The 14,387-nt window shown below is 41.3% G+C and overlaps 1 protein-coding gene across 3 annotated transcripts in view; it reads right to left on the bottom strand.

Moving 5' to 3' along the window:
* FREM1 (FRAS1 related extracellular matrix 1) overlaps nt 1–14,387 on the bottom strand; it is a 116,116-nt gene that overhangs the window by 81,444 nt on the left and 20,285 nt on the right. For all 3 annotated transcript variants that reach the window (XM_060237269.1, XM_060237268.1, XM_060237270.1), the window contains exons 2-5: nt 12,426–12,885; nt 4,625–4,719; nt 2,862–3,163; nt 50–234 (exon numbers count right to left, since the gene is read on the bottom strand). In XM_060237269.1, the coding sequence (XP_060093252.1) occupies nt 50–234; nt 2,862–3,163; nt 4,625–4,719; nt 12,426–12,668 (825 nt within the window). In that variant the 5' untranslated portion in view covers nt 12,669–12,885. The remainder of the gene's footprint in view (nt 1–49; nt 235–2,861; nt 3,164–4,624; nt 4,720–12,425; nt 12,886–14,387) is intronic.

Raw genomic sequence — 14,387 nt, 5'->3', positions numbered from 1 at the left:
AGATTTGGCCATCCAGAGCAACATATTTTCCATCATATAAGACCTCTACCTTATACACAGTCTTGCTTCGGCTGTCGGTGAGATCCAACCTAATAGGAATGTAATCAGTGTTGGGTGAAGGAGGATCCAGGTGCTGGTATCTAAGGCCCATTAAGAGAAAATCCTCACAGGTCACTCTGGTGTTCTGAATGGTCTTCAGACCTGAAATGCATCTCCCATTCTGACACCTACGTTCTAATAGTGCAATAGAAGTTATAGTTAAATATATTTCCACAAAAAATTGTAGAGAAGATGCACTCAATAAAAGCAACTCTGAACTAATACACAAATGAAAATAAGTTGATTCTTTCCCTTCATTCTGACGTACCTCTCTATATTCAGTAGTGACCCCTCTGAGAATGACAAATTTAAGTAAGAACTATCTGCCCAGGATGTCTCTCACAACTTCTTAATTTGCCAGAAATAGATTTGGGGCTGGGCCATGACTGAAGAGAAAAAGGATGCATTTCCAGCTTTTTATCACAGTGCAGACTTTCATGTGAAGATGCTATTTTTTAAAAAGCCCCTCCCCTCTAAAAGAGGTTGAGGAAGAAAAATAAATCTCCTGTTTCAAAAGCAGTAAGAAATATATTTTAACAAACAAACAAGAATATCACAAAATAAATATAATGTCTAAAACAACCCTTGAATCAGAATAAAAGGTGTACACACTTTAAAAGATGCATAGTTTATGGGTATTACATAAATTATTTATTGAGAATAAGAGATCCCAGATAAGTATGCACATTCTTTGACACTTTGAATTGTTATAATGCATCACTGACAAAGACGTTAATGAAACACATTTAGTTTTCTCTTTTATTCTGACTCAAAGAGTGTTTTATACATTATATTTACTTGTTTGTTAAAATGTATATTTTTGTAGCCTTCTAGAGAGGAGACTTACTTTACCCATTTTTCTATAACCTTTTTTGTTTGTTTTTGCCTTTTAAAAAGTTTGAATGAGTTTCAGGTCAATTCCCCTCCTTTATTTTCCTGCCAAAGACCAATGTACAAAGATCAATGTACAAAGTGTCTTCACACCATTAAAACTTCTATTGAATAAGGCAAAAATATGACCCAAAACTATTCCATTCCATTTAGAAAAACACTGTAATCATGCCCTGATCAGAATATTCCAGGCAAGCCCGATCTTGTCAGATCTCAGAAGCTAAGCAGCAAAATAAAGGCCGCAGGCTATCAAGCCACCTCCTCCATGCCCCAGTAGGAGTCACCAGAGGTCACCATGACTTCCAGGCATGGGGCGCACACACACACAAACACAGAGAGACACATAAAAATGCCAAAATACCACCTCCCAATCTGTAATCACTGAATACTTTTCGCAGTTGGCTGAAACTAGGGTTACCAGCTCCCTGCTGGAGATGGAAGATCTCTCAACCATTGCCTACCAATGCTCAGTGATAGCTCCTGTCGCCTATCACTGCTTAACTCGGTAATGGGAGGAAGTGCATGGGCAAAATGGTGGGAAATACAACTTGTCATCCCTTGTGTGATGACATTGTTTCGGACTTGATACAGAACTGACACCATCACACTGACACCTATGGTTGAACCATAAAGTTTTAGAAAACTGCTAAAGCACCCCATCAGTGCAATGGCACCACCTTCCAGTCATGCTGGAAATGATACCATTGTGCCAGGCCTGCTGATGGCTACAACTGGAAGATTCCACTTCCCCCATCTCCCAATGACTAGAAACCATAGCCAAAGCAGATGTACCCTGACAATCACTTGACTCACCTAGCATATAAAAAGACTTAATGGGATGCTGGTTTCCATAACTGCTGTTATGGAAGTCGCTACAGATAATGATACTTCAAATATTGTGTGATGCTGAGCATTAGGACAGAGATTAAAGTAATGATGGTTCTTGTTAAAAACAAAAAGCCAGGCATCTGTGGGGATTCATAATGCTTGGTCCTCCTTGACCACCTCCATGGGCTCAGCCCAAACTTCAGGACTGGCAAAGACTTCACATGCAGAGATGAGAGTTCAGCACCTTGTTCTCCTCTCTTTCTAAGTCTCTTCTCCACAACCTGGAGAAGACCTGGAACTTCCACACTGGCCTGATGTTTAATTGCATGCATGCCCAACATCCTTTCCTGATCTCCCACACCTAGTCCCCATTTGTCTGATACCATGGTTGGTCTAGCCTAGCTTTAGCTGATGCCAGCACCTCCTTAAGCCAGTTTGGTATAGTGGTTAAGTGTGTAGACTCTTATCTGGGAGAACCAGGTTTGATTCCCCACTCCTCCACTTACAGCTGCTGGAATGGCCTTGGGTTATCCATAGCTATCACAGGAGTTGTCCTTGAAAGGGCAGCTGCTGTGAGAGCTCTCTCAGGCCCACCCACGTCACAGGGTGTCTGTTGTGGGGGGAGAAGATATAGGAGATTGTAAGTTGCTCTGAGTCTCTGATTCAGAGAGAAGGGCGGGGTATAAATCTGCAGTCTTCTTCTTCTTCTTTAAGGGGCTGCTCAGTGATGTATAAGAGCTATGTGTTGCCTGGCCTGGCAATGCCAGCCTCTTGCCAATAGAGTGGCCACAGGACCAGTTGGGAGCCTGAAGGTTGGGGCCAGGGTTATGAAAGCCATCTGTGGCCAAGTTAAGTCCAGGAGAAGGTCCAGTTACAGACAAGTGTCTAAAGTGTATATGTACACAAGCAGATTTTTCTGGGACATATCCCAGTACCTGCCAGGAACAGCTAGTACCAACTGAAGCTCAAACTGTAATGAGTTTAGCATACCATCATCCCTAAATGGAAATAATAATAAATATCAGAAAGAAATTTCGCCATACTGGACATAGGGAAGAAGTTTTGAGGCTGGTCTCCACGAGGTTCTTCTTCTTTAGCTTCTCCAATAACCAGTTGACCATGGGCTGGCAGAAAGGTTTCTAAGGAGATCAGGCTTATAGTGCACTCCAAGTTTATCATTCGGTTATAGTTTAAGGTGATTATGTTCTTGTTAATGACATTAGAGAGGCCATGAAACTCAGGGACCTCCAAGGCATTGGGGATCATTTTGATAATATTACAATCTGGTTCAAGTAACTGAACATGAAGGGTAAATGTCTCTGTGAATGTTTCCACTTCTGTAAATCTGCAAAGGAAATATATTCTTTAGGAAGCAATGGCAAAACATCCATGAGCATGTCGAAATCTACAAAATTTTATGAAAAGATTTGTTTCAGTTGATCTGATTGCAGGATTAAATATAAAATATCTGAAAAGGCCTTGTTTGGTGATGAAATGATAACAATGAACCATAATGGATTTTTCAAGCTACAGTATTTCTAGAACAATTATTGTGATATTTTGTTAAGAATAATTCATCAGTGATTAAGTTTAGGATAGGCCACTCTATCTCTCCCATTCCAATATTATATCTGATGCTACACAACACTGGCAAAAAGTGGAAGATCCAATTTAGGCTAAGGTTAGGGATGAACAAACTTGAGGGAGTATTAATAATGCCCTAAAAGTCAAGAAGCTTTGTCATATTTTTATTTTTATTTCTTTTAAAATCTTTATAAGATTTTAAGGAACACACAAAGAACACACACACTAGCCAGTCCTGCCAATGAGCTAGTTTTGAAGAAAGGGTGGATTTTTTTTGTTAGTTTTAGGACAGCAGACCTTCACCGGTCTTCATCACTGGATAGTGCCATGAGTTGTGATTCTATTCAGCAAATCACAGGCCTGGGTTCATGAACCTAATGTCTTAGCTGTCTTCAGATGTTACACTTATGCATCCAGATGTTACACTTATGCACTTATGGAGCCTGGTAACTGCAGATATCTCAGTACACTACTCATGATATTCCCAATATGTGCAGTCACGTCGCTGTTGGAACTGGGTAACACACATATATTGTATGCATGTACAGGTTTGGTGTGTACAAATTAGAACCTTGGAAAATCCACTAGTCAGTTTGTGAACACCAAAGTTTTAGTGCATTAAAATATGCAGATTGCTGCTATATGGCAACCATGCATATTCTGAGGTTCTGTGTACATTTAGGAGATTCCTGGTATACACATGCGTAACATCTGAAAAGGGCTCTTGAGAGATCCATTCCTGAAATGACAGTTGCTGTCATTAATAGTAATGATTATTGCCATCAGGGCTTTTTTTGAGCAGGAAAGCACCGGAACACAGTTCCGGCTGGCTTGGTGTCAGAGGGTGTGCTCTAATATGCAAATGAGCTCCTGTTAGTTTTTTTCTATAAAAAATCCCCGTGTGAAACAATGGTGACATCAGGGGGTGTGGCCTAATATGCAAATGTTCCTGTCTGGCTTTTTCTACAAAAAAAACCCTGATTGGACAAAGGAAAAGGATGAACATATGTTTGGTATTATAAATCTTGTATAACTGAAAATGGGAACACTGGGTTTATTTTTTTGACCATTGTGGCATAAGAGGAAGGAAGTATTAGGATGTATGTGAACATACAGGTAGAAAACAGTATAATTTCTGTTTTCTGCTAGCAAACGTTGGAAATGATTTTGCTGTTCCTAAGGAGTACTTCTTTACAAAAAGTAATGCCCAAATGCAACTTACCTGTATAACCTTAGCATGACCCAGTCTTCATTGAGAATTGGGCAGCCATTATGAGTGTATTTGACTTCATTGGGAAGAAAATGGCAATCAAATACCTGTTAAAGATAAGTTTAGTTTAGAAGAACACAGATATATTCTAAAGGATGTTACACTTTTAGGTGATTTTGGTTTGTCTTGAAAAATGTGCCATAAAGCAGGAGTGATATTTATCCCACAGCATAAAAAACTAGTAATATGGAAACCATCGTTCACAGAGAGGGAAATAATATTTAATACTGTTTTAATATTACATTTGTAAAGTTCTAATCAATGCACAATTAGCATGATCCTTGAAGAATTCCGGACCTGTGCTACTGTTTCATCACACAGAATAACTTCTTCTCATCTGGCAATTTGAGTTCCATGCTCAAAATATGTTACCATAGTACATAGTAGTACCATAGTACTATGTTTCACTCAAGCCTGTACATTTTAGGAGCATCCATTACCCTGCAATAAGAACTACTTCACACATTATGAGAAACAGCATTCTTTGGACAGAAGGGTATATAGAAGGGAACTTCAGCCAACTATGGTGTGCAGATCTTTGACACCTGCATACACCTCTTCAGAAACATGTGGCTATCTCCTTTACACAAAGGGGCTGTTATTACTAAATTATCTTGTCTACACAACCACAGGGATATGGTATGGTATAGTATAGCCCGATCTCATGAGATCTCAGAAGCTAAGCAGGATCAGTACTTAGATGGGAGACCACCAAGGAAAACTTTGCAAAGGAAGTCAATGTCAAATCACCTCTGCCTAATTACTTGCCTTGAAAGCCCCTTTGCAAAGGTCACCATGTTAGCTGTGACTTGATGCCACTTTATACAAACACACACATAGCCATGATAGAGGTTATGGTGTTCTTTAAATTTCAGAAATTGACTTTGAGCCTTCCAAATACATGGGAGCATAATACTGTGACTATTTAGCATCATATTACAGACTTGCTAATAACCAGCTAGCCAATGTGCAGTAGTACTTAGTCTACAGCAGGAGTGTCAAATGTCTGCCCCACATGCCTAAACCCAGGGCTTTAATCAGGCTCTCCGGGCTCTTTTCATGCACTCTCCCTCCTGTCCTCACCCTTTAAAGCTCAGAGGCTGCCTAAATTCCCAGCTTCTTCTGCCTTGTCTTTACCAGCTGCAACAGGAAGCAAAGCTGCAGAGAAAATGTAGAGTGGATTGTCCATTAAGGTCTCTGCGCCCAGATAGTCTATCTGGGCGCAGAACCCTTAATAGAAAATCCATTCCATATTTTCCTTGCAACTTTATGCTGCAGTGTTCCTATGGCCAGCTGAAGCTGTTGCTTTCTGGAGTTGTGTCCTTGCAAATAAAGCCAGCTTGTCTCTTATGAATGGACCTGAGAACTGGTGCCTAGTGAGTACTCTAACCTGAGAACCCACAGCCAAAGGGGTTATTACACTGGAGAGCCATTCCCAATCTGAGTAGACCCGGGAAGTGGGGAGAAGCTTGCAATGCCAGTCATTCCATTGTTTTCCTTTTTTGCCTTACCCCATTCCTGGATGCAGCAGTTGGAACATGTGGTAGACATTCACCTTTGATGTCTTCCTAGGCTTAGAGTATTTTATATCTTTTGTTTCTGCTGTGATCGTTGTGCTTTTTCTTGATTTTTATTTTAACAACTGCCAAATCCCACTATCCCCCACCTTTCAATTTTAAACAAAATATTGCAAGAGTTTTAAGCATGTTTGCATTTTAAGTTTAAAAATAATCTTTAATTGTGTTTGTCTGTGTCCTTTATAAAGTTTATATCTCTGCTACATGGCATTACATTTTATAACACATTTGGCCCAGCCCCACAATGTCCCATTTAAATCAGATCCGTCTCTCATAATAAATGAATTTGACACCCCTGGTCTAGGGAGATCTAGGTTCATATCCCCAGTCAGCCATTAAACCAACTGGTTGACACTGGGCCATTAATTTTAGGATGGCTCATAGAGCTGTTGTGAAGATAAAATAGAGAAGAACTTCTTGATGAGATTAAAAAAGATCCAGTTGAACCTGGTCTCATATTTTTAATCTTGTGTATAAATTGTGCTAATGTGGAAGATAATTTGAAAGAAACTGAATTAGGGTTGCCAGCCTCCAGGTGGGGTTGAAGTTCACGTGGATTTACAATTGACCTCTAGTTGACAGTTCCCCAGGAGAATATCGGAACTTTTGATTGTTGAATTCCCTCCTCAAATACTTCCTCCAAATCTCCAGGAATTTTACAAGCAAGAGCTGGCAATCCTAAACTGAATCTGTATCTCTTATGATTTTGTTTAAAACAAAGCCAAATTAAACCTCATGTGTTTAAATTAGTTTGGATGTTAAGAGGCTCAAAGGCAATTTAAATCACATTTGAAATTGCTCTTAGGCTTGAGAAATCATTTACTCCCATGGCAGAAAGATAACTGTATCTTGGTATAGACAATGATATCCATCAGAAAATAATGCTCATAATATTCAGAAACTCTATATTTCCATCATTAGTTCCTTTTAATTGATAACGAGGGAGATAAACAATGAAAGAGGTTTTTTTCTTCAGCAGGACTGTAGCCATAGACAGAAAATGATTATAAAACAGTCACAGTCTGCTTTGTTAAAAAGAAACATCTGTTTTATGCTTCCTAATATGTTTTGCTTTCATATGAAGAGGCAGTCATAATTGTCTACAAATTTAACAAGTAAAACAAAGGAGAGCTAAATCTTTTCCTAATCACTGTCTGGCTTTGCTTTTATTTCCACTTCAACTACTTTTCAATTACAATTTGTAATTAAATTGTCACACATTCCTAGCACATTACTCACTTTAATGACAGCAGACTAGATCACAGGACAAGCCTCTGTTTAACATAGCCTTTGCAGTGGTTAAAAGGGGGGGGGGGGAATCCTTTAGCAGCACAAGGGCAGGTTCTGATTATCTTTGATCAAGAGTTGTTTTATCAAGTTACACTAAAAGCTCTTGTTGCCTGATTCAAATCCTTTCCAATTTGGGGTTAAATTATATGTCACCCCACTACTATGCACAGGTGTTCTGTTTTCCTGTCCTCCACACAGGACTGACAGAGGTTTGGGATTGTCAACTGACAAAAAAATGTAATGTGGTTAAGACCATCTAGTGAGTCTGTGGCTGAGATGAGATTTCAAAGAAGCAAACTTCTCATTCTCTTGCAATGTAGGCCTAAACAAGGTACACACTCCTACTTCCATTGATGTTAATAGGCTTAGAAAAGTGTGAGTCTGCTTAGGATTGTTCCCTTTGCTACTCAAATATCCCAAATATTGTATGTAATACATAAACACACAGTATGCACACACATATATACTGGTAGCTGGTTAGGGCTGCCAGACAATCGTACTCCAATCTTGGTTCTATCAGTAAAAGGAGGGAGAAGGAGGCCCTTTCCAGGCCTATTTTAGCCTATGAGGGAGAACTCATTCGGATCAGTCCAGACTGGTGTTGCCAGCTACAGGTTGGTGGGAAATTCCTGGAGATTTTGTGGTTGAGCCTAAGGAAGCCATAGTTTGGGGAGGGGAGAGGCCTCAGCTGACAGGAATGGCATAGAACTCACTCTCTAAAGCCATTATTTTTTCCAGAGATCTGTTGTCTGGAGTTCAGTTGTGATACCAGGAGATCTTCAGGTTCCACTTGTAGGTTGACTACCATAGGCCTGGCAGCACCCTCTGGGTGACTTGATGCCACCTGACTGGCATGACTTAATAGCTGCTTGCTACCATTCAGCAGCAGCCTCCCCTATGACTGCCAGTGTGGTTTAGCAGTTAGCAAGTCAGAGCAGGTCTGCCAGAACCCAGGTTCTTGCTGTGAGAGCTGACTGGGTGATTTTGGACCATTAACACAGACCTTCAGCCTAACTAACCTCACAGGATTGTTGTGCAGATCAAAAGAGGGAGAGGAGAATGATGTAAGCTGCTTTGGTTTCCCTCATGGTGGAGAAAGACTGTCCTTTTCCTAGGTAGAGGCTGCAGGAAGGAGAAGGAAAGCTGAAGTGAGAGGGGCAGATAAATGTAGGCTGATGGTTGGCAGGGAAGGAGATAGGGTTGCCAACTCCAGGTCAGGAAATTCCTGAAGGGTGGAGCCTGGAGAGGGTGGGCTTTGAGGAGGGGTGGGACCTTAGACAGATACAATGACATAACTCCACCCTCCAAACCAGTCATTTCTTCCTGAGGAACCACTGTTGCCAATCTCTAGGTGAGGGCTGGAGATCACTCAGAATTACAACTGATCTCCAGAGGGCAGAGATCAGTTCCCATGGAGAAAATGGCAGACTCTGTGTCATTATACCCTGCTGAGGTCGCTTCCATCCTGCTTTGGCCCCCACTGTGGAGAAAGACTGTACTTTTCCTAGGTAAAGGCTGCAGGGAGAGGAGAGAAGATGGAAAGCTGAAGTCAGATCATTTCCTCTACAGAAAATGGCTGCCTTGAAGTGCATACTCTATGGTATACCATAACACAACCAGGCCAGGCTGAAAAAGACAGATCACACCACAAGCACACACTGATGCTAAAAGCTACAAGGCCAAATACAACAGGAAAAGGCAGCAACAATGCACTGCAGATGAAAGGAATGCTGAGCTTCACCAGCTGCATGATCATCACACCACAGCAAATTGACACTGAGTGCCCAAGTCCAGGGCATTCATCCAGAGCCTCTTTCTAGAACCCGTTGTATTTATTCTCACAACAGGCCTTATTCCTAGTATACAATATAACAATCTATTGTTGCCTTAAACACACAAACACACAGAGCTATGATATTGATACAAGAATGCACAAAAAAATGAAAAGGGTGTGCTGTGATGCAACCAACAATAAAAGCAGCTTTTAAAAGCCCTGATGTTCTAGGACTACCTACTGTGTACTGGCCTCTGTTCCTATGCATTGTCAGCAGGGTTTTTTTTCTGGGGGAATGCGGCAGAATGGAGTTCCAGAATCTTTCCCAGGAAACAAAATTCTCAAAAAATTAAAAGTTGATGAGGGGCAAAGCCCTGATTGTCAGTATGTGACTAAAAAGATTTTTACAGAAACACAGTAAGATTTCAGCATTCTCTCACTGAAATGACAAGTAGTAGAAGAACTTCCCAGTACTCAAGGTGTGAGTGGGGTGTCCATGAAATATTGTTTAGGATCCTGAGTTTATGTACTTGAATCCAGCAGAAAATTTCTGTGGGAGGAAGAACATACACCTACAAAGTATGGTTTTCTCAACTCCCTTTCCCTCTGAAGCTCAAAGGTGGGCAGGGAGTATTCGGGGCGGCAGCAGAAAGGGGAGATGAGAAAGTAATGTTCTAAGGGTGGAAATCCTTCTGCCTATGGAAATATTCTGCTTGCAGAACTGGCTTGTGTAAAGTTTTATTTATTTATATATGCCAGTTTATGGGGCTAATATAGTCCATAATTCATACCACTAGGGGTGGTAATTCAAGTATAAGGGTCTCAGATTATGCAAAGGTTTAAAAGACCATCACTTTGACTAGAACCCCAAAGCTAACTAGTACAGATGTAGCAGGATCACAAAGACAGCCTCTAAGAAAAGGGGCAGCCACACTTTCCATGAACTTCCAAATTGTCTTCAACAGCAGCCTCACATTCAGTAATCCATTTTTTTGTGATGTAGTTCTATGTAGCCAGATTACCAGAGTCTGGAAAAGGAAAGGTCCCCCGTGCAAGCACCAGTTGTTTCCGACTCTGGGGTGACGTTGCTTTCACAACGTTTTCACATCAGACTTTTTACGGGGTGGTTTGCCATTGCCTTCCCCAGTCATCTACACTCCCCCCCCCCCCAGCAAGCTGGGTACTCATTTTACCAACCTCAGAAGGATGGACGGCTGAGTCAACCTTGAGCTGGCTACCTGAACCAGCTTTCGCTGGGATTGAACTCAGGTCGTGAGCAGAGGGCTCCAACTGCAGTACTGCAGCTTTACCAGTTTGCGCCACGGGGTTCTTCTACCAAAGTCTAGAAGGGATTATAATATGCTAACCAGTTGTAGTGTTTACACAGGTACTTCTAGTGCCCCTGCCTGGTATTGATTTGAGGAGAAAAGGGTCTGAAAGCACCCTCATGCTGTTAACTTGGTCAGATAATTGCACTCCATCTTAAAATGGGAATCAGTTCTGCCCCAAACACCAGCTCAACTTGCCAGCATTACCTCTGTCTCACTTGTATTTAATTTCAGTTTGTTCTCTTCCATCCATTTGGCCCGTTGAAAACAGAAACAGCAGCATTTGGGTACTCAGTCAAAGACATAATAGAATTGGATGTCTAGTTTCTGTTAAGTTATTCCATTACTATTTTTAATAGAGGAGAAATGCATGACTTTGATTGGGTCACATCTATGATTGACATCCACATTTTAAAAAATTAGTGTTCCTGTATTAAGGGCCCAGACAAATAAGACTCCAAGTCTCATAAACTGAGCTTCCAGAAGTCCCTTTCTTCTACAAAATCAGGTGCTCATGGCTCTATTTCAGATTGTGAATGTTGTGTGAGTACCTCTATGTTTGCTCCAACAGGAGCAACAGTGGGCGTTTTCACACTGACCTTCAAGTGGTGCGACCACCCTCCTCACGCCAGCAGATCTGCAGGGATTTCGCACCAGAAGCGCCGGCGCACCCAAAAGAGCCGGCGACTTCCGTCGCGAAACCAGCTCAAACGTTTTCCTGCTTCTTGGCGGTTTCCGTTTGAGCTGGTTTCGCGACGGAAGTCGCCGGCTCTTTTGGGTGCGCCGGCGCTTCTGGTGCGAAATCCCTGCAGATCCGCCGGCGTGAGGAGGGTGGTCGCACCACTTGAAGGTCAGTGCGAAAACGCCCAGTGACACCCTGGGGCCATTTGAGATTGGGACAGTGGTGTTGGGAGGGAGAGCTCAAAGCTCATTGGAATCAGGTTCTGATATGCCTGGTATTTAGAGAAGAAAAATAGTGGAAGTTCTGTTTACTGGTAAACTTGTTACACTGTGATGAATAAAAGGAGGACATAACACAGGGCTGTTGTTTTCAGTGGTAGCTGCATAGTTCTAGTATCCAGATTGATCAAGCTTTGTTTTTTTTATCGGTTTCCCTCAAATAAATGCAGATGGGAAAGTTTACTATACAAACCAGGAGAGGAAAGACAATATGGAGAATATGTTGTATTGTTGCTACATAGTGGAAACAAAACAAAACCCTCTTTTGTATGTTTACCATCTGTTGTCAGTTCTTGGGAGCTGAACAAATAACACAGCATGTAGTAGGTTTGCATTTCAGTCACACCAGTATTACAGACTGGAAATAATTAAAAGAAACCCTTGCATATAGTGGAGTCATCTGTATTGCTGAACATTGCCCTAGAGACACTGCTTATACAAACAAGCAGCTGGTATATTTCATGGTAGCTCTTAACCAAAAAAACCTCCCACAGATTGGAAGAGTTTGAGGGCAAAGTGCAATTTCTTTCAGCCATTCAGTAAGACTGAAAAAAAGAGAGGTCAGTCAGCCTTGTCTTGAGTGTGTAGGTGTAACTGTACTTTAACTGTAGTTTAAACTGTTATAATTTGGAGGATGGGATTCATGAGCAGTTTTTAACATGAACTATCAAGCATCATTCACAAAGGAAGCTAATGCTGTGCTTGGTAACTGTCACCCTATCTTTTCAAATGGTTCCTCCCACCCATAAATCCTCACTCCTCTCTCTCATATACATACAAAGATCCACAGTATTACTATGTAATGAAATTCTCATTCCGCATACCTGTGGGGTTAGCTTCCCAACTCTCTGGGTTATTGGCTCGTTCATCACAACTTCTATTTTGCAGGCATCCTTCTCTCTGGGAATGGAAAACTGCAAGTCTTCTTGTAATAGGAAGACAGACTGACCCTTCATCACTTTCACCCCATGGTTGACATTGACAAAGGAGGAGCAGATGCTTCTCAGATTAAGTGCAAAGAGCAAATGGAGCCAGCTGTTCTCCAAAATCTTCATGGTGTTTGCCATGACGAAAAATCCTTACAAAGGAGGTGCTGTCTTTGTCTTTCCAGAGAAGCCTTACCATATAATCAAGTGCATCAGACTACAGCAAACTAGATGTGTTCTATTAAAGATGTTTCCTTCATAATGAAATTTGGACAAAGTAGCCTTTCAGAGTACCTTCAGGAAAATCAATTCATCCGTGAATCCCAGCGTTAAGAATAATAAGCACGTCTGGCAAAATCTGCGTGGGGGGAAAGGAATGACAAGAAAGTTGAAGCATATCATAATCATAAACAACATTCTCATAGTCCTATTTCAGATCATCTAAGCCAATCAGAGGCCTGAACTGGATGGTCCTCTAAACCCCAGTTTCTGTTTGCCGCATGGATAGCACAATCCGGGGCGGGTTGAAAGCGCTCTGGGAGCGAACTTGCTGCTACATGGGCGCCAGAAGAATTTGCGCTGATGTACAACCAGCAGGAAACAGGAACAGTTCACAACATTTTGGCACAGAAAAGCTTGCAGGCACCCTCCATCCACACACACTCACAGCAGCAAAGATACAATAACCTATATAAATGAAAATTTTCTGTCTGTTAATATTTCCTCTGAGGAAAGTTACTTCATTCTGCCTAATGATACAGCTGACCCTGAAAGGCAGTAATGAGAGGGACAGTTATTTATTCACACTTCATCTTGGTTTCCAAGAATTTCTTGGAAATGATTGAATTTCATGTTCTTGTGTTTCATGAGAATATGTTTGGCATGTTGTCCTAAACACTCCTGGTTCCTTCCAATCATAGAGTTGGAAGGAACCTCCATGGTCATCTAGTCCAACCCCCTGCACAATGCAGGAAGCCCACAAATACCTACCCCAAATTCACAGGATCTTCATCGCCGTCAGATGGCCATCTAGCCTCTGTTTAAAAACATCCAAGGAAGGAGAGCCCACCATCTCCCAAGGAAGCCTGTTCCACTGAAATTGCTCTAACAGTCAGGAAGTTCTTCCTAATATTGAGCAAAAAACTCTTTTGATTTAATTTCAACCCATTGGTTCTGGTCCTAGCTTCCGGGGCCAAAGAAAACAATTCCACACCAGTTTAACTAATTTAATACATCTGCAATGCTGCAGTAATCTGCTAATGGATATCACCCTATAATTTAGCAATTACTGTTCTTCTGGAACCATATAGTAGAAGGGAACCCAAAGTCCATCATGACTTATTTTGCATATAAACCCACAAAATTACTAGCCCACAAAAAACACCAAACAGCATATCTGGGCAACAGCATCAGCAGTAATAACTTCAGCTGTTTTCCAAAAGCAGTACAGCTACAACTGGAACTATCGCTTAATTGTAGAGGTGTTGAACTCATTTATTATAAGGGCTGGATTTGACATAGATGTCACTTTGTTGGTAGCCCATATGTGCCATAAAATGTAATGCCAAGTACCAGAGATATTTTATCACTGACCATGACCCATACCCCTCCTCAACAGAGCTTGAGGCCAGATCAGCCCTCTTCACCCTTTATGTTTGCCAGCTCTGAGTTGGGCAATTCCTGGAGATCTGAAATATATGGATTATTTTGAGTCTCTGTAGTCTTAACGTGTTCTTCAGATTTCTGAAGAAAGGAGTGAAGCTACATTTATTTATTTTAAACATTGATATGCTGCCTCTTCAGAGGTGTGCTCAAAGTGGCTCAGAAAATAAAAGCGTAAAATTAAAAGTACCAATAATT

Source organism: Heteronotia binoei, chromosome 4, assembly GCF_032191835.1.
Source record: "Heteronotia binoei isolate CCM8104 ecotype False Entrance Well chromosome 4, APGP_CSIRO_Hbin_v1, whole genome shotgun sequence".
In the NCBI taxonomy this organism is placed as follows: Eukaryota; Metazoa; Chordata; class Lepidosauria; order Squamata; family Gekkonidae; genus Heteronotia; species Heteronotia binoei.
Note: the sequence above shows the minus strand (reverse complement) of the source record. Positions and strands in the feature narration are given on the sequence as shown.